This window comes from Cebus imitator, unplaced genomic scaffold (assembly GCF_001604975.1).
Source record: "Cebus imitator isolate Cc_AM_T3 unplaced genomic scaffold, Cebus_imitator-1.0 Scaffold235, whole genome shotgun sequence".
In the NCBI taxonomy this organism is placed as follows: Eukaryota; Metazoa; Chordata; class Mammalia; order Primates; family Cebidae; genus Cebus; species Cebus imitator.
In genome coordinates, this window is record NW_016107550.1 from 2,364,304 (window position 1) to 2,384,453 (window position 20,150).

Below are 20,150 nucleotides of genomic sequence, written 5' to 3' on the forward strand. Positions count from 1 at the left end.
TACTAAAATCATTGTTTCATGTGACTAAAGTTGAAGCTACTCAGGGACAAATAATTCTGATTTAAAGATATCCTTTTCACCAAATTGGCCAGTAATTACATTTCATTACTTTCTATGTATAAGCAGGGAATATCATTAAAATATATACCAGTATATTTTTCCAAGACTGTTGTTGATGAAGGGAAAATTTGTAATGAAACAGATGTTCTGCTCATAGGCTACACCCCTCCTTGGGTCATTTGTCAGATTTTTAACCCTGAGGACCTCAGGGTTAGCTCCCAGGCTCTACCAAAAACTGCCTTCCTTCTCCCTGGGGGACTGGACAGTACTGTAGTCCCATCCTGTGCACGCCACTTACTGACAAAGAGAGGAACTAGTCCTTGGAGATGGGGACCATCTTTTAAATACTGTTAATGAATATTTATTGACAAGCAAAAACACAAATCTGACTATGTTCCAGTCTGTTTCTTTAAAGACACCTTCAAGGATAGTGAGTCTAATACAGGTCTCTTTCTGTTAAGGTAAAAGGAGAGATGAGAGTGGATATTGCTCTCCTTCTCTGGGAGGATGCTGGAATAAGCTAATCTTTGCTTGTGTGCCTTTCAGGTTTTGTGTGTACTTCTCAGGTTTCCCAAATGCTGTGAGGATTTGGGAAACGGATTCAGAACATGGCCACACAAACACCTAGTGGTGAAGTAGGAGGTGGCATTCAACTCCAGGGGTGGAGCTCAGGCACTGGAACAAATAGAGGACTAAGTAAAGCAGAGCTGGGGTGGAAGCAGCTTTCAATCAAGCATGCCCACCAGTGTGCCATGTTAATTTACTGTTGCCATGGCAGCACCTGGGAGTTACTGCCTTTTCCCATGGCAATGACCCAATGACTCAAAAGTTACTACTCCTTCCCTAGAAATTTCTGCATAAACCAACCCTTAATCTGCATGCTATTAAAAGTGAGTATAAATATTAATATGACTGCAAAACCGCCCCAAGCTGCTACTCTTCACCTACGGGGTAGCCCTGCTTTGCAGGAGCAGTCATGGAACCATAACCCTGCTGGAGCTATAATGTTGCCTCTTTGATAAAACTGTTTTCTTCTACCTCCAGTCTGCCCTTGAATTCTTTCCTGGGCAAAGCAAAGAACCCTTGCAGGCTAAGCTCCACTTTGGAGCTTACCTGTCCTGCCATTAGCAGCTCAGACAGCAGACATGTGGCTCCTGTGATTTCATTTTAGCCTTTCATTTGCAAGCTACAATCCAAACGCCACAAAGCCTAGGCCCAATTTATTCCCATTGAAACAGAATGATTAAAGCTTGTTGTGATAAGTAAATGACATGTTTGATTCAACTGACCAGTTAGAGTTTTAAAAAATGAGTAGTGGTTTCGTGACAGTTTATTTTTCATAAGACTCTTGCCAAGAGCTGAAAATAATTTCTCATACCATCAGAGGACAAAAACAGAGATCCACTTAATAGCATCTGATGATTAAACAGTCAACTTCAAAAAATAATCTTTAATTTGGAAATGGGGTATAGAGAGATAACCCTGCTCTTTGTAACATTTTGTACACTTTAAGACAATGATCAAGTTCTTAAGAGTAAAGAATTAGAAAATGCAACGTTTGTAGCCAGCAAAGAGTAATTGCCTTATAAGTTTAGTAATCAGAGAAGATTTACTTAGTAACGAACCTTAGAGAAGCAATCCCTTCTGGCTATTTCTTTGACCTGTCTCTACATGGATAACTTCTGATTTTTCAAACATTATTGAACAGGAATAGACTTTGCTTTCTACAGATTCACATGAATCACTGAAGAGTCTCCTTCTGAGCAGTGGCTTTGTGGATCTCCAGTGGCCCCACCATATGGAAATGCTCAGTCTGCTCTTCCTTGGACTCCACAGGGCCTGTACCTCTCCTACTTTGCCCTGCACAGCCCTGGGAGCAGCGAGAGGCATAGTCCCCAACTCTGCACACTGCAACCTTACACTGTAAATATACTACATCATAGCTGTCAAGAAAGCTGAAGGCGTTGAACTTGAATTGAGCCATGTTCTTCTGGCGGGGGTGGAGGTTGACGTAGGTATTGTCTTTGATGCACCTGATGGGGAGAAAAACCCCAGGACAAAATGATTAACTTAAAGCATGATATGAGTTCACTGTAACCCAGATAATTAGGCATGGACCCAGATCTCTGAATTGCAAATGGAGTTCTTCCCACTACCCACTCTTTCTTTCATAAATAAGCTTTTTAACACTACTATGAGTGGAAAAACCACTATTCCTGGCCATAAATGGAAAGGAACTAGAAAATAAACACAATAAAAACAAAACAAAGTAATTTAATTCTAGGTAAAACGCTTGCCTTCAAAAGGCCTATTCTATTTTGTGCAAAGAGAGATTAAAAGTGTCAGTGGTTTTATTTGAAGGCAAACTTAGATAATTTAAAAATGTAAATCTGTAAACTCCAGGGAAACCACAACAAAAAAAAATTAAGAAAAGAACTGATGCAACAAGATGAGATAAAATGAGTCATATAAAATGTTCAATTAAAACCAGAGAAGGCAGCAAAAGGAGTGTGAGGAGACAAAGAACAAATGCAACTAATAGAAAACAGTTACCGAGATGATAGATTTTAATCCAACGATGTCAAGAATGGTCTAAATATACCAATTTAGAGACAGAGTAGATTAAAAAACAAGTCCCAACTATTTATTGTCTACGAGAAACCCACTTTAAATATAAAGACACAGACAAGTTAAAAGTAAAGGAATGAAGAAAGATATACCATGCAAATACTAATCAAAAGAAAGGTGTAGTAGCTACATTAATTTCAGAAAAAAACAAACTTCAGAGCATGGTAATTATCAGGTAGCAAGAGGGGTATTATCTAACAAGAAAGTGGTTGGTCCTCCAAGAAGACACAATAATTTTTCATGTGTAAGCACATAACACGGTTTTGTCTCAATGTATTTTGGGACAAAATACATTGAGACAAAATACATGAGACAAAAATACATGAAACAAAAACTGATAGAAATGCAAAGAAAATCAACAAATCCACTATAATAGTTGGATACTTCAAAACCCCTCCAATCGTAGTTGACAGATCCAGCAGGAAGAAACTCAGTGAGGATACAGATGACCTAAGCAACACTCTGAATCCACCACATCCAATTGACATTTATAGAGCCCTCCATCCAGCAACAGCAGGACACACACTCTCGAGTCCACATGGAATATTAATATTAATCAGAACAGGCCACATTCTGGGCTATAAAAGACACCTTAACACATTTAAAAGAACAGAAATAACACAAAATACATTATCAGATCACAGTGGAATTAAACTCAAAATTAATGACAGAACAATTCCAGGAAAATTCTCAAATGCTTGGAAATTAACACACTTCTAAGTAATGATGGGTCAAAGAAATCTCAAGCGAAATTAAAAAACATTTTGGACTAAGTGAAAATGAATAAACAAGTTATCAAAAATTTGTGGAATGCAGTTAAAGCAGTGCTTAGAGGGAAATTTATAAAATACATGTTAGAAAAGAAGAAATAACTAAAATCTATAGACTAAGCTTTGAAAACTAGAGAAAGAGGAATAAATTAAGACTGAAGCAAACAGGAGAAAAAAAGTGTCCGTTGTTAAATTCTGGCACCAAACTGAGCCTCTTGGGTGATAGATTTATAAGGGGGGTTGAAAGGGAAGAGCTTTCTCACTCTGTGGCTCAATGCAGTTTAGTGCCACCTCCGTGCACCTCTCACACCATGGCTTACACTGCCCGTGGAAGGTGCTGTGTCCTGTCCCTCCCCTGGCTTTTGGAGATGGGCACCACAGTGCTCTCCATGGTCTTCAGGCTGCTGTGGTTCTCACCACTCTAAAGCTGCCATTGAGTAGTAAGTGATGGATTTTTGTTGTTTTCAGATTTATTGCCAACTGTACTTTGCCCTTGTTAGGGGACAAGAGAGCTATAATGGCAAGCAATTGGCCAAAGTTCTAACTTAGCAAAACTTTTGGTTAACCAAAGGAGCCAGAATAAGTCTCACAAGTATAATTAAGATCTCAGTTTGGGATAACCCATTAGTTCAGTGTAGGCCAATGTCCCAGGCCTGCACCATGAATGGGGAGTCCATTGAAGTCATACGACTAGAAGGGAAGGAGGCATGGACATGAGAGGGTGGGGTGATGCAGCAGAGCCCACCCAGGGCCACCAGGGCCCTCCCCAAGACTGTGGGGAATTAAGGGAAGCTGTCTATAACTGCTTGCCTGTTACCATTTGTCCTCAACTGGGATCAGAGGATGGTGAGGGCCCCCACTCTGCCTCTGAGACACAGTGAGGACTCTTTGCACAAATTTCTAATGTAGGAATACCAGTTGAGAAGACACAGATTCCCTAAAGGCATGCCAGGTGAATATAATAGTCCACCCCAGAGGACCTTCCATCTTCCTTACCCCTGCCGGATCAAATCATACTTGATGGTTGTAAAATCATGGGGATCTGGAGAAGCCACACAAGTATCCACGAAGAGCATCAGGCTGGGATCGGGGCTGTTCAGGGTGGCTTGGAGGAAGACCTCTTTCCTCTGGCTGGCATAGTAGGGTGCCACGCCTCCCACATGCTGGGACTTGGAGGACTGGAGGAAGGATATGGACACGGTGTAGCCAGCACCCTCCATCAGGGTGTCATCCCCATGAATGATTTCAACTGTGGCTGGGCCGTCCACCCTGCAGGTGAACTTCAGCTCGGGGACCTTGTGCCGCACAATGACTCGGTCAGGGTGGCCCCATGTCCGGCCTCTGATGGAGTTGGAGTAGCTGAGGGAGCCAAGGTGCTCCTGTGAGGATGAGAGAAGAGTTGTGGGCAGCACTCTTGGCTCCTGACAAGCACCTGCCTCTGTGAGCTGAGACCTCTCATTCCCACCCCACTTGGCGCCAGCTTGCTGACTTGCTGGAGGGAGGACCTCTCAGGGCCAGACCTCTGTGGTACTTAACACCTCAAAGGGATGACATGCCATATAAGGTGCATGCAGGGAGTCCCCAGTGGGCAAGTCTGGACTGCCCCTTCCATCCTGTAAGGGCCAAGCTGTTGTGCTAGCTATGAGCTGGGGTGGCAGGCGCAGCTGTCTGCTGAGTTCCTCCACAAGCTCCATTCCTGCAGGCTCCCGAAGGCCACCCCCACCCCCATCCCTGGGGCTCTTGTCCTCTCTTTCATCTCTCCCCTGCCCTTGACTCCAGACCAGCACTGGCTCCATGTGAGCTGTGGGTCTGGCCCTGCTGAACTTCACTCCCAGCCTTGAAATCCAACGTGACTTGCAGGAGGTAAGTTTGTGCTGTGGCCGACAGGCAGGGGTCCCTGCCTCTCATGCCCTGTGTAGATGCCTAGAGGCTCAACCTGCCTGGGAACATTTGCTCAAGGAAGCCTCAGCCTGTGGGACTCAGATCTTGTGACCTTCTGACTGGAAGCTCTGAGAACTGCCCTGTCAGCTTAGGCCAACATTTCTCAACCTTTTTTCCACCATGGCCCCATTGAGGAGCTTCTGTAGACATCTTACTCATCCTGCCCTCTTCAAACCCTGACTATGAATTGTGATACAAGATACAGTTTATATACTGGCTGTTTATCTTGGCTTGAGCCAGAAAGATATCTCTATCTATCTATCTAACTCCTATAAGAGCGAATATCAATATCCCCCCTACCCATAAGGGTGATATTACCCTCCTTGAGAATGCCCAACTTATAATAAAAGTCAAATTCCTCACCCACATGGTCCTGCCCCCACTTCCACTCTGATCTTGGGCCTCCTTGTCTCCAGTCTCTTCCTCCAAGCCCCAAGGCTGCAGCTGCCTCGGGACCTCAGCCCTGGCTGATCCCCACGTCCTCTGCCTGGCTGCCCCAGACCAGGGCAGGCTCAGCTTCTCAGCCACCAGCCTATTCAACACGGATTCTCATCCACTCCAAATGACTTTTTAATCCTCCCTTGTTTTCCTGTCTTCTTAACTTCTTTTGGTGTAAAAAGAACTCTGGTTGTGTGTTTGGTCTGATCCTGTCCCCCATTTCGTGAACGTAAGAGCCGTGGAGCAGGAACCCTCTCAGTCTTGTGGCTGCTGTGTCCCCAGCACCTAGAAGGAACTCATCCACTGACTCTGAAATCGAATACAGGACCTCTGTGCAGCAGTGTTTTCCTTTTCAGTGCTCCCTGACCGTACTGACTTCTGGTCCCAGCACCCTGGTCAGCTCATGGGGTTTTCAGGGAAAGCTGAGCCAGCAAGGACAGAGAAAACATGTGCAGGGTCTTCCCTGATGGCCCAGAAGCTTCCCTGGGGGTGCCCACTTCACAGACACAGAAGGTATGGATCCCGGGGCAGGAACCTCTGAGGTAAAAAGTAGAATTTTCAAAGCAAAAAGGATAAGAACACCGACTTTACTAAAAATACAAAAATTAGCTGGGCGTGGTAGCACACGCCTGTAGTCCCAGCTACCCGGGAGGCTGAGGCAGGAGAATTGCTTGAACCCAGGAGTCGGAGGTTGCAGTGAGCCGAGATCGTGCCATTGCACTCCAGCCTGGGTAACAAAAGCGAAACTCCGTCTTAAAAAAAAAAAAAATTCTGTGGTTATACACCCTCCCTGTCTCTGGTGTACTTGTTTCCTTAACTTCAATGCCATTGTTTTGTGAAATAAACCGGTGGTCAAAGAAAATTAAATAAACATATATATGTCATTATTCATAAATGTCCTAAACGTTTGCTTTCTTGATCATGGAATGTACTTAACTACTTAGAAACCTAGCAGTCAGATAGGCAAGTGGACAATCTGTCTTCTCACATGCCTGGCATCATAGTTTGCACATGGTAGGTGTGCACCAATGCTCAATCAAGAGCCATGTGTGGAAAATGCATTGCCTCTAGAGTGAAAAGACTATATCATCCATCCATCCATCCATCCACACATCCATCCACCCATCAGCACTCAACACTTGTTACTGTGTATCCTAAATTCCCCAAAGGAAGGAAAGTTTCACACAAACCAATGAGCTACTCTCTCTCTTACCAAACTCAGATATAAAGTTATGGCTTGCACTTTCCCTCTGTCCTTACATAGTTTTTAAATAGGTGGTTGAATTTCCCAAACTTTTCACCCTGGCATAATCCACAGAAGGGAAGCACCACCTGGGAAGTGTCCTACCTGCTGGATGGTGCCACAGTGGCCATAGGGAATATTGAAGATCAGGTAGCGCCCCATGACTTGGGGACGACATAGCTCATCATTTAAGTGGATGTCCCAGGAGGAGTAGCCCAGCCTCCGGAGATAGCCTCGGTCAATGACAGCTTGGAAGAGGTGAGGCAAGCAGGATAGCTGGGCTGCAGGAGGGGAAGATGGAGAAACCCTCACAAAGAGAAACTGGTACACTGGCCTTGCAGGTCTTGGGTGTGGGTATACCTTTACTTTATAAAACTACCATAAGCTAGGGCTGGCTCAGCTCTCCTCACACCCAACCTTTGACTTGACTTTAATTAATTTTACTTATACCTACCCTTTTCCAAGAAGGCTTTGAGGTCATGCAACACCCACGGGGAATCCTAACCATAGCCCGTGTTCCGTGCACAGCTCATTTCTCATGTTGAGAACTCTGTGCCTGAACACCATCTATCTGGGTCTTTGTATAGAGGTAAGTTGGAAAAAGGGAGCCTGGGTGCAAAGGGGCTTCTTCCCAACCTCCTAAAACCCAGAGAGTGGGTGGAAATCCAGAGATCTCAGTGGGAACACAGAAGCAGGTACCGCTCACAGCCTATTCTTTCTCTCTTACTAGGCTGCTCTCTTAGCTCCCCCATCAGCATCCTTAGCCTCAGATCCTAGAGGGGAGAAGACTTTACCATTGTCCTTAGGCACAAGAGAGTCAGCTGGACCTGGTGAGAGAAGGACGAAAACAAATGTCAACTGTGTTGGAACACTGCAAGAGGAGGATGCAGCTGGTAATAGACATGAAGTGCAGGGGAATGGCCTCATTTGATTTCACTACTAAAGCTGGGGTACAGTGGCGTGAGAATATTCCAGGGCATGCAAAGAAAAGGAGGACCCAGGGCCTCCTGATGGAGCTGGAGCCTAGCATTTATCAAGTAGAGTTGAGAATACATGTATCATCAATTCCAAGATTTATTGGAGTGAGAGAATAGTAGACACATGGCTTCTAAGGTCGTAATGCTATCCCGTGTATAAACACTGACTGGTGTCCTTTCCCAAGCACATGACATGCTTGGGGCCTCAAGCTGGGAAAAATGTAATTCGCAGATATCAAAGGCTTCTATAGCTCTGAAGCAAGGCTGGACAGTACCCAGGGCCAACACCCAGCCCAGAAAGCATGGCCAGCCAGGTTCACTGAACCCCTCAATGACTGACCAAAGGACCCACTTGGCATATAATCCAAGAATGGAAAATGGATTGTCATTTAGAATCTGCCCCCCTGACAGCATCAGGAATAACTGGAACTAGGAACTGACATGATCAAAACAAGGATCTGGAAGTGAGGGCCCCATGACCCTAGCACACACTCATACTCCTTGGCTTGGTGTGATTCATGTCTGCCTTCAGGGGGCTCTGACAGCTTTTCTGTTTGGGTCCCATGTCTATGCAAAACAAGGCAACACCTGCAAAGGCAAAAGCAATGGCAACACTTCCTTTGATTTACCCGTAAAAAACTAAGAATGGAATAGACCAGGTGAGCTCATATCTGTGTTTCAAATCTTAGAATTCCATAACTCCTTGAGATTTAGGGTAAGTTTAGGACACATGTAAGGAAGCACTGCTCCATACAGAGGGAAGTCAACCTCTGAAAGTCAGAATGGCCAGGCAGAAGATGGGTGGTAAAATGCATTCCAGGAAAGGTATAGGCCAAATCTTGGACGAAAGGGACATCAGAGGAGCCCGGGCTGCCCATGCGGTGTCTCTCTAACTTCTGAGGGTTGGGTCCATGGGAGGAGGAGTTCCACCCAGAATTGTGCTCTTGAAGCCCTCCTCTGAGATGGACAGAGGGACTGGACAAACTGTAGACAAACAGCAGCAATTTCGACGGCCTTAGTCATTTTGTTACACCGCCTCTTCTTCCTTTTTCCCATCACCGTTTAGCTGTATTTCAGAACCAATACTGCGCTGAACAGGCATCACAAAAGTGATGAGTGCGCTCGCCCCTAAGCCTGGATGATTAAAATGTTTACCACCAAGGGTACACAACCACCATGCCCTCAGTAGCCTAGGATCTGGGACCGCGGCCACACTTGACTTCCGCAGGATGGTGAACTTTGACTCTAGGAATGTGAGGTGAGAAAAGGCAGAGTGGGCAGGGGTCGTGGTACCTGCGCACACCACGCTCGCGTCCTCGCGGTGCTGGCAGTTGTGCCGGCCCCAGCCCGAGTGGGCGCAGTGCTCCAGCGCATCCTCGTTGCCGGCGCAGCGCACGTCGTCCAGCAGGATGGGCCCAGTGCCCTGGCCGAAGCGGCCGCGGCCCGGGGCACCCAGAGCGCGGCCGCAGCCCAGGAGGCGGCACACCACGCGGGCGTTCCTGATGTTCCAGTGGTCGTCACACACCGTGCCCCACACGCCCTGGTGCTGCAGCTCCACCCGGCCCTCGCAGCGGCTCCGCGCGCCCGCCAGGCGCAGGGGCGGCTCTGCATGGCGAGAGAAACGGTCAGGTGGTCAGGTTTCCATCCTGGACTGCATCGCAGGGTGCCACTTGCTATTTGCAATACGAACTGTTTCTGCTTTTGTTGTTCTCTAACACACACACACACACACACACACACACACACGCCCCTCGGTGCCACTGCTATTTGCAATATGACCTGTTTCTGGTTTTGTTGCACACACACGCACGCGCACACACACGCGCACACACACACACACACACACACACTGTCTCTCATACAGTAAAGCCTTCATTATCTGAAGCCCTCAGGAATGGCCCTGTGGGCAAGCCTAGTTTTCCAGGTACCTAAGAACTTAATCTGTAAACAAAAATTAAAACACCCCAAAAAACAAAGCAAACAGGCAAAACAAAAACCATAAAACACTTTCAAATCTTTAGGAGACAGTTGTTCTAAAATGAAGCACTGCCTTGACTCATCAAACATGTATCCAGTGAAATAACTTTTACTCTGGATGAGTAAGAGCTCATATGTTCACTCTAAAAACCATATTATACAACATAGCTCTTCCACTTGGCATTTACTCAAGATGAACAAATGTCCATGCCCACAGAAAGATCTGGAGGTAGCAGAAGCATCCACAGTAGCCCAAATCCAGAAACAATGCAGGTGCCCATCCACAGGAGAGAGGGTAAATCATGGCGTAGGCACACAGTGGAATATTACTAAGGAGTAAAAAGTAACAAATGACCAATACATTTGTTCCTTTATTAATCTCAAAAACATTTTAAATGAAAGAAGTTAGAAACAAGAGATCACATGTTATTTGATTCCACTTATATGACAATCTAAAAAAAGCAAACCTATTCCACAGTGATGGAAGGCACAGCAGTGGTGGCCTGGGGAAGGTGGGAGAGATTTACTGAGAAAGGGCATGAGGGAACTTTCTGAGGTGATGGAAATGTTGTCTATCTTGATGGTGGTGGTGGACAGTTGTGTTGGTTAGACAAAACTCATAGATGCATGCACTATGTTTACAAATTATACTTCAAAAAGGTTGATTTAAAAAATAAAAACAATAAAAAATAAAATCTATATTATGTTGGTGGTGTCATGCCCACAGACATGTGTAGAATGATTTGTTTTTTATATTGGTATGTTGTGACTGCATCTTTCAATTTTCTGCTCTCTTTGGCACATAGAAGATGCTTAGTGAATGTTAAACACCACGGGCTTCTGTTTCTCTGTGACTGCAGCATGCTGGTCTAGGCTGGTTGCCCTCTCCTCATCTTATTTATTGCTGTAATATTGGAAGGAAGATAACCATCCTTGTTTGAACTATGAATAAGAGTAAATGTCTTCTGGGTAAGGTTTTGGAAAGTGAATTTTGGGATCCCAACCCACAAAGTGCACGTGTATCCACACACACACCTGTGTCTGCACACATACACCTACAAGCTCATAAAATTTTCCTGTAAAGAGTAAGGAAGTTAAATGAAAAAGAAATGTAATCCTAACAGTATTAATAGAGTTATGATCATTTTAGTGTTCAGAAACAAACATAAATTACCAAGTACAGGGGCCATCTTTTCATCAGCTGAAATTTTCACTGTAAATAAGAAAAAAAAAAAAAACTTTAAAACTGTGTATTCATATTCATACACAAAGCTGAAAAAGAACCAAACATTTGCTCTAATTTCAGATACTAATACATTGTTTAAGTTCCCACTCTGGTTTGGGTGCAGAAATATTATCCATTAAGTTTTATTTTCTTGCCATCAAAATGTATTTCTTGCCGCCAAAATGTACTAAATTACAGCTTGCTCACCTGTAATCCCAGCACTTTGGGAGGCTGAGGTGGGAGAATCACTTGAGCCTAGGAGTTCAGGATCAGCCTGGGTGACATGGTGAGATCCAGCATCTATAAAAAATTTAAAAAATTAGCTGTATGGTGGTGCACACCTTCAGTCTTAGCTACTCGGGAAGCGAAGGTGGGAGGATCACTTGAGCACAAGAGATCAAGGCTGCAGTGAGCTGTGATGGCACCACTGCACTCCAGCCGTGGGAACAGAGCAAGACCCTGTCTCGGGGAAAAAAAAAAGTAGTAAGTGGTGCTGTATCCTGTTTATTTTCCAGATATAAAATAATGAATTAAATGGTCAGAAAAGAAGCTTTATAAATATACTGAATTTTGCAAGGAAGAATTTAAAAATTATATTTTGTAGAAAATAGTTTTATAGGGGTTGAAAATGAAGCCAAGAAAATCAAGTGAGTTTCCTCAGAAATATTTTTAGATAAGAGAAAAGCCACATCTGAGAGATGTAATTCCACAGTAACATATACAGAGGAAATCCTGGTAGAAAAATTAACAATGGAGTTTATGAAAGAATATGGTAGTGTAAACAATAAAATGAAGCATTAATCTAGCAACAGGCATACGATCATTACCAGTTGATGGTGTCACTTTGGTTGAAATTAGATCTGCGGCTGCCAAAAAAAAAAAAAAAATTCTCTTTGAAAAGAAAGCATTAAAATTTGTCTTCATTGAAATTTTACACTGTAGACTAGAAGTGTATGAAAATAAGCCTGTTTCATTAGTGATATGCCATAGAAATCCACCCCGTGCATTTATCTTGTGGATTTACACTTTCAGGCATGAACTGGAGTATGAGAAGTTGGCATTTTGCGAGGGACATTGACAGCTGTCATTTTGAACATCTACAATGTATCAGATAATTTGTATCTCTAATCCTCACAACAAATGTTTTAGGTAAGTATTGTCATATTTTGGACGTGAGGAAATGGAGACTCAGGGCTTGTATAGCGTGCTCAGGTTATCTACAACTCAAGCCCGCGAGGCCCCAAAGCATGTATTCTAAGCATTTTGCGTTTGAGGAGCATAGCTGTGGGAGTCTCCTTCACCTGGGCTCCTTGTGGCTAACGGGGGTGAAGGGGAAGGAAGGGAAGGGTTTAATGGTCACCACGCCTTTTCTCCCACTCCAAGTGGCCCTTCCCAAACAGGAAGTGATTTCACTGGCATGCCTTCACAAAGGACATAAAACCTGCAAGTGTCACCTAATCTGTCACCAAACCAACCCAGTTATCATCAACCAGATCCACAAAGAAAAGGTTGTCTCATGTGATGTCAAGAGTCAGTGAGAATTACAGGCAAAGGAATCTTCTGACGAAAGTAGAGTTATGGTGTGGGTGGGAAGGAAGGAAGGAAGTGAGGAAATGAGGAATGGAGGTAGGAGGAAAGGGAAGGAGAGAGGGAGGAAGGACAGAAGGAAGGAAGAAAGGAAGGAAGGGAAGGAGGGAAGAAGGAAAGAAGAAATAGGAGAAAGGGAGGGAACGACGGAGGGAGGAAGGGAGGAAGGCAGGAAGGAAGGAAGGAAGGACGGCCGGCCAGCTGACTGGCCACACTTAAACATAAGTGAAAAGAAAGTGCTGAACTTTGGTTTCATTGAATTTTACCCCCATGTCTTCAAAGTACCCAAGACTTGAAGTAAAAAAATTTAAAAAAGAAGAAAATAAATAAAATAGAAGAAAGCAGCAGAGCCTTGTTACTGAAGATGTCAATATCATAGGGATTTGGGAGAATCACAGAGATGGATTCATCAGCAGAACGTAAGAGCAGAAAGGACTTTGGACAGGAGTCAGGACACCTGGCTCTGCCTCACCCTAGCTCTGTGACTTTAGGCAGATCTCTTCCTTCTTTAGGCCTCATTTTCCTCCAAAATGAGGGTGGTGGTTCAACATCTTCCTCCACAACCAGGTCCATGACCAGCAGCAGTGGCATCACCTGGGAGCCTTAGAAAAGCTCCACCTGGAGCCACTGAATTTGCATTTCACAAGTTCCACATAAGGCTCATACACATATGCACATTTGGGAATCCCTACTCTAGACCATCTCTTAGTCTTGACATTTTAAGCTATTTTACCCTATGTATCCTCTCCCCAGCATCCATCTACACTGCATTCAGTTTCATGACTAGCAATAGAGGCGTGTCCTGGAATCCTCTGGGGAGTTGAGTGGACTCTGCTGACCTCTCCTCTCTTCTCCCCTGACCTCTCCTCTCCTCCCCTGACCTCGCCTGGGGAAACAGAAGTGTTTATTCTGGGTGTGTAAACTCTTGCTGGGCTGAGCATTCTCAGAAAGTCACTCATCAGGGCTGCTGCAAGGAGCAGGGAGCATACCGGGTGAAGAAGATACTTCAGCTGCAGCGGAAGTCATATCTGCAAATGCAGAGGAATGTTTTGGTTTGACCAACTACACAGTGGAAAACAGAAGAGCAGATGGATAGAACTAACCCTATCACAACCCAGTGTTTTCACCTGTGTGTTCAGGTGTGCTGGCTGGGTCAGAGCATCACCTGAAACCTGACACACATAGCCAAGCAGGAGAGGGTGGACCCCCAGCCCTGGCCTCCCGTGGGCGCATCTGATCAACACCAGTGCAGCAAGCAGAAGGCGTGCCCTGGTGGAGGGGCCCCTTCTGTGTCTATGGATGAATGAAGAGAACATGAACATCAGTTTCTGTGAAAAGGATGCTGGAGTTTCTGTTTACATTGAGGCTCATACCATAGACAGAACAGCCAGTACCTATATATGCTCATTTGCCACAGAGAAAGAGAAAAAAAAAAGTTGATCATATTGAAATTTAGAAATGCGGCAGGCAGAAAACATTACCAGAGGGTGTGTCCACTTCTGCTGAAGTTGAAGATGCATCTGTGCATTAACAAAGAGAGCAGGACACAAACATGAGTGGAAAAGGCTGGCTGTGTCTTTTCAATGAGATTAACTTTGCAGTAAAAATGATCATTACTGAGGCTCATTTTCTGAATAGAACATGACATACAAGAAGCTAGTCTCACTAACTTAAACAGTACCACGAGAGAGACCTTACCAGATGGAGAGGTCCCTTCCGCTGAGGTTGAAGAGATCTCTAGAGATAAAAGGAAGAAGAGACATATACTAGTGGAGGGGACTCCTGGGTTTCTGTTTTTACTAAGGCTATGTTGGGGACAAAAGTTTTGAATTCCATGTTGATAAACAGAACTCCAAGAAGAGGCACTGACAGAACAGCAGACAGAGTGTTCTACCTGGTGTGGAGGTCTTGGCAGCGGAGATGGAAGCTGCAAGTGAACACAAAGGACAAGGCAGCATTAAGACAGTCTCATCGGGCACACGCACCTCTACAAGGTGCAGGAGACGGGAAGTTGGTGTCCTGGATTAGAGTGACTGCCAGGCTTGTCCTCCTGCTCTGCAGTCAGGAGCCATGGCAAGGCAGCTCCAGAGCCCCCACTGCCTCTGAGCCACTTCTCCATTCCTTCCCGTGGGTCTCCATTCCTCTTGCCAAAATGCTACTTCTTCCCATGGATGTAGAAGTGACCATCTGGGGAGCCACAGCCACGGGCCAGGTTTCTCAGTGGTATGGAGCTAATCTAACAAAGATCCTGTGAGTGGGGACTTGCTTTCCCGGCCTTTCTCCTCCTTTCAAATGGCTGGAGGCAGTGACCCAGGAAAGATCAGCTTTGCAGACTGGAACTTTCCCTAGCTGGGCTGTCCCAGGATCTAGCTGAGGGTGGGGAGGGGTGGCAGGTCCATTTGTCTTTTGTACTGTTTCCTGCCAATCCAGCTTTATCAGTAATAAAGGCCTCATTTTGGTGCTGAATCTGATGTTTTATACCTCATTTGCTTCAGCACCTAGAACAGGGAAGACCACCATCCTTATTATCCCCCTTCCTTCACCAAAAACCCCCCACAAATTTCTCTACACTCTATCTGTGAAGTTCATGAACCCGGAGTCACATTAGAAACTCCTTGGGTAATTCCAACCAGCATTACTCAAAATCTGTTGTCTAAGAGATGAGTTACTTGCTGTCTTGGTCAACTCTGCGTCCCTCTCTGCCTTGGTCCTCCTCACTGAATGCTGGTGAATGTCAAGGAGGATCAGGGAAAACCATGGCTTGACTTCTTTCCATTCTGGCAACACTGGTTGTTGGCTGGTCTCCAGGAGAAGCTTTCTGCACAGACTCAAGTAGGTGATTAACTTACACCAGTGGTCCTTCACCTTTTTGGCACCAGGGGTCTGTTTTTGTGGAAGACAAATTTTCCACGAATGGCAGGGAGGATGGGGGATGGTTTTAGGATGAAACTGTTCTACCTCAGATCATCAGGAATTAGTCAGATTGTCATAGGAGCACACAACCTAGATCCTTCACATGTTTGCAGCTCACACAGGGTTTGTGCTCCCATAAGAATCTAATGCTGCCACTGATCTGACAGGAGGCAGAGCTCAGGTGGTGATGTCCACTTGCCCACCATTCACCTCTTGCTGTGTGGCCCAGTTCCTAACAGCTATGGAGCCCTACTGGTCTGTGGCCTGGGGGTTGAGGACTCCTGCCTTAGACTACCTGTCAGTCACTGAATGTGTTCATGGAGTCAACTTGGCCTAATGGATTGAACAAGTTTTTCCCTTGGCTTATGCATTTAGCTGAGTTGTCCAGAATTCACTGACCATTGGGGGATCAGAGATGGCCTTTAAGAGTAAGGTCAATATAGACATATTTTAAAACTCAAAAGATTACTAAAAATTAAAGAATTTAACCAGGACATAAAAAGTTATTTAATAAATTCACTGGGAAACCAAATAAAATAAATTATAGCAAGCAAGATGGAACCCAAAATAACACTTAAATTACCTGCTGAGGTGGTTAGAGCAGTATTCAAAGATTCTGGAAATGAGAAAAGGCAATTGGTCAAAACCTACCGAATGGCAAACAAATTTTGTTTCATAGTTCATTTGTTTTCTTTTCTCTGTCCCTAGAACACAGAAAACATGACCTTCATTTATTTGACAAATATTGACTCTCCACTCCTTTGTGCCAGGGACTGTGCCAGGGCTGGAGTAAAACAGCCAACAAAACCACGTATGGTTTCTGTCCTCAAAGAGAGGACTGTGTCATGGGAAATTCAGATGAGGTCAAATGATCATACATAGAAATGTAAAATGTAATTGTAGCATGTGCTATGAAGGAGAGATGTATGAGGGTACCAGAACCCATGGCAGGTGATAGGACCTAGCCAGGAAGGTCCTCTCTCCATCTTACCATCCTCCAACCTCCACCTCATGCCAGGTGGAGGGTCTGACCTGGATGAGGCACCTTTCTCAAAGACAATGACAACTTGGTACCACACTGCCACCAAGCCTGCCTAGTCTCGGCCCCAGTGGCAGACAGAGTGATCCTGGTGTCCCATTTGCATACATTTGCAGTGCAGTGGGCAGAGGGCATTACCAGATGAAGGAGTTACTTCTTCTGAAGTGGAAGTGATGCCTGAATATGAAACACAAGCAAAAATGTTAGTCAATTGATCAGAAATTTTTTTTTCTTCTTTGATTTTGATCAGAAAGTTTTTATTCATTTTCTGATTATACACAATTCTGCCTTTACAATGGTTTCATTTAGTAGGAGGCTTTGCTGTTGCAAAAATCCACCTATGATGATTAGCTGTTTTCTACCTTCTCAAATTCCCATCTTCCCAAATTAAAAGCATATGCACTGGTATAAATTAAATCCTTCCTGAACTGAAACATGTTTCCCTGTCCTTTTAAATAAAAGATATTGACCATACTTGAACATGCATGAATTCAGCCTTGTCAATAAGGGTATCATTGTTGTTTAAGGATGCAACACACAGGTGTTTCAAAGGATGTTAAGTGGGCATTTTTGCTCCACATAGCTCCATATAAGGTAATTGAGCATTTTTGCCCCATTTGGAAAATGAAGTTGAATGGTTTCTCTGAACCCTTCTGTGGCTATCAGAGCATCTGTTAACATTTCCTGCCATTGCCAATGTAGCTTCTTTTTTAGGTCTATACCTCCTAGCCCCCTGCATTCCCTCCCAACCTGCTGTCTCTAGCAATATATAGTCAGCAGCAAGACCAGATAGCCAGTTGTTATGAGTGTGTAGAAAGTAAGAACAGGTTCTGAATAACAGGCTCTATGGTATACTTCTGTGGGTATTCAAGCACTTGAGCTTGAATGTTAGAATCTCAATTTGGCCTCATGAGGTACTCTTTGTCTATTTCTGGATTCTAGTCTATTTCCCAAGAAATTAATTTAGCCAAGTGACTCCTGGACAAATAGTGGTATAATTTTACTAGCTAGGTAAATTTCAACATAGCAATATCCCTTATATAGGTAGTAAAGGAGATACCAAGAAAAAACTTCTTACCAGGTGTAAGGGTCAAATCTGTGGCTGAAATTGAAGCAGGAACTATCAAGACAAGCACAGTTAAGAGAAAATTATAGTTAAATGCCATCCTTATCAATCAAGTTCATTGGTAAATAATTTTTAAAAATTACCCTGTTTACAAATTATGCCCCAGCTATGTTCCTGTTTGATTCCCCTATTCTCTGTTTAATAAGCTAAGGAGATTAATAATGGGGTTAGGACCCAAGAGACTTGGGTTCTAGTCTCTAGTCTTTGTGGAACACAGCACGTGACCTTGGGCAAGCTCCTTTGCATCTCTGAGCTTCAGCTGCTGCATCCAAAGGGCTGTTCCATGGCAGAACAGCATCTGTATCACCTTGTTAGAAATACGGGCTCTCAAGATTCACTGAACCAGAATCTGTATTTAACAAGATCTCCATGACAGCTACGTACACGGTAAAGTTTGAGAAGCACAAAGCATGCAAATGGAGATAGGATTAGACAAGCATGGGGGCCAGGAAGAAATGGGAGAGAGAGCCTAAGCCATATAAAGGGAGCAGCCGTTCCCTACTCAGCCCCAGCCAACTGGTGCTCTGCTGAAATTCATGCTACTTTTGACCATTCTCAGATGTTTTGATCAAAGCTGGAAATCCGGATTTTTGTAGGATATCTCCCATTATTAACAGGTAGGATTAAAAATAATTCAAACGTGACTGGATAAAACTGAGTTGCCTGCATCCAAACACAATGGCAGGTCAAAACTGCCCACTTGTGACTTCCAGTCTGAGCAATCTCTAAGGTTTCTTCCAACTCTTAGAAAAATGTTACACTGTGATGGTGCCACATGACTTGTTTTCACCTAAAAGAACTGGTGGACAATTTTCACAGATCCAATCACCAAAAGAGCTACATGTTTCCTTGTTTGATTTTCCTTAGAGGTTAGTGTGTACCAATCCTGGCAGAAGGCTTTGAGATTTTTGAAAAAAAGGACCATGGAAATATGGACAGTTCAGAAAAAACTTGATTTGAGCTGACTTGAATTGATATGGTATTTTGCTAGCTTATTTAGCCAAACAATGGTTAACTTAAGCCTTAGGATGACCCCAAAGTATCCAGAGGAGGCAATTTTATAAAAGGACACATGGGTTGCTTCCATTAGGAAGCCAAGCCAGATCTTGACAGGCAGCAGAACACACATCCCCAAGGATGTGACTGTGACGCTCCGATCACTGTGTTCTTACATAAATGTGACCACTCAGTCCCCAGGACAAGATTCTGAGGTGACTATTTTCATCCTCTCGTTCTACACATGAAGAACCTGAAGCTTTCAAAGGTGAGGTGACTTGACCTCTGTCACCCAATTGGTCAAGGCTGGAGCCAGAACATAATCCCACGTTCTCTGGCTCCGTGATGAACATCAATGCAAAAATCTTCAATAAAATACTGGCAAACAGATTGCAACAGCACATCGAAAAGTTTATCCATCACAATCAAGTAGGCTTCATCCCAGGGAGGCAAGGCTGGTTCAACATACACAAGTCTATAAATGTAATCCACCACATAAACAGAACCAAAGACAAAAACCACATGATTATCTCAATAGATGCAGAGAAGGCCTCTGACAAAATTCAACAGCTCTTTATGCTAAAAACTCTCAACAAACTAGGTATTGACGGAATGCATCTCAAAATAATAAAAGGTATTTACGACAGACCCACAGCCAATATCATACTGAATGGGCAAAAACTGGAAACATACCCTTTGAAATCCAGCACTAGACAAGGATTCCCTCTCTCACCACTCCTATTCAATATAATATTGGAAGTTGTAGCCAGAGCTATCAGGCAAGAAAAAGTAACAAAGACTATCCAATTAGGAAAGGAGGAAGTCAAATTGTCTCTATTTGCAGATGACATAATTGTATATTTAGAAGACCCCATCATCTCAGCCCAAAGTCTCCCGAAACTGATAAGCAACTTCAGCAAAGTCTCAGGATATAAAATCAAAGTGCAGAAATTACAAGCATTCCTATACACCAATAACAGACTAAAAGAGAGCCAAATCAAGAATGAACTGACATTCACAATTGCAATAAAGAGAATGAAATACTTAGGAATAAAACTCACAAAGGATATAAAGGACCTCTTCAAAGAGAACTACAAACCACTGCTCAAGGAAATGAGAAGACAGAAACAGATGGAAAAACATTCCATGCTCATGGTTGGGAAGAAACAATACTTGAAAATGGCCATACTGCCCAAAGTAGTTTATAGATTGAATGCTATCCCCATCAAG

At 44.0% G+C, this 20,150-nt stretch overlaps 1 protein-coding gene across 1 annotated transcript; it reads right to left on the bottom strand.

Annotated features, from left to right (window-relative positions):
* Window positions 1-1,378: 1,378 nt before the first annotated feature.
* Window positions 1,379-11,500, bottom strand: DMBT1L1 (deleted in malignant brain tumors 1 protein). The gene is made up of 6 exons (XM_017497978.2): window positions 11,467-11,500; window positions 9,351-9,662; window positions 7,875-7,907; window positions 7,186-7,361; window positions 4,455-4,837; window positions 1,379-2,093 (listed from the first exon to the last, which is right to left on the bottom strand). Exons 4-6 carry the CDS (start codon window positions 7,240-7,242, stop codon window positions 1,802-1,804), a joined length of 732 nt encoding a protein of 243 aa, XP_017353467.2. The 5' UTR covers window positions 7,243-7,361; window positions 7,875-7,907; window positions 9,351-9,662; window positions 11,467-11,500; the 3' UTR covers window positions 1,379-1,801.
* Between the last annotated feature and the right edge of the window lie 8,650 nt (window positions 11,501-20,150).

Excerpts from the sequence above, each read along its gene's own strand:
- DMBT1L1 (XM_017497978.2), bottom strand. The coding sequence starts at position 7,242 with ATGGGGCGCTACCTGATCTTCAATATTCCCTATGGCCACTGTGGCACC. Across the intron at positions 4,838-7,185 it reads ACTGTGGCACCATCCAGCAG|GAGCACCTTGGCTCCCTCAG; the intron begins GTAGGACACTTC and ends TCATCCTCACAG. Across the intron at positions 2,094-4,454 it reads TATGATTTGATCCGGCAGGG|GTGCATCAAAGACAATACCT; the intron begins GTAAGGAAGATG and ends TCTCCCCATCAG.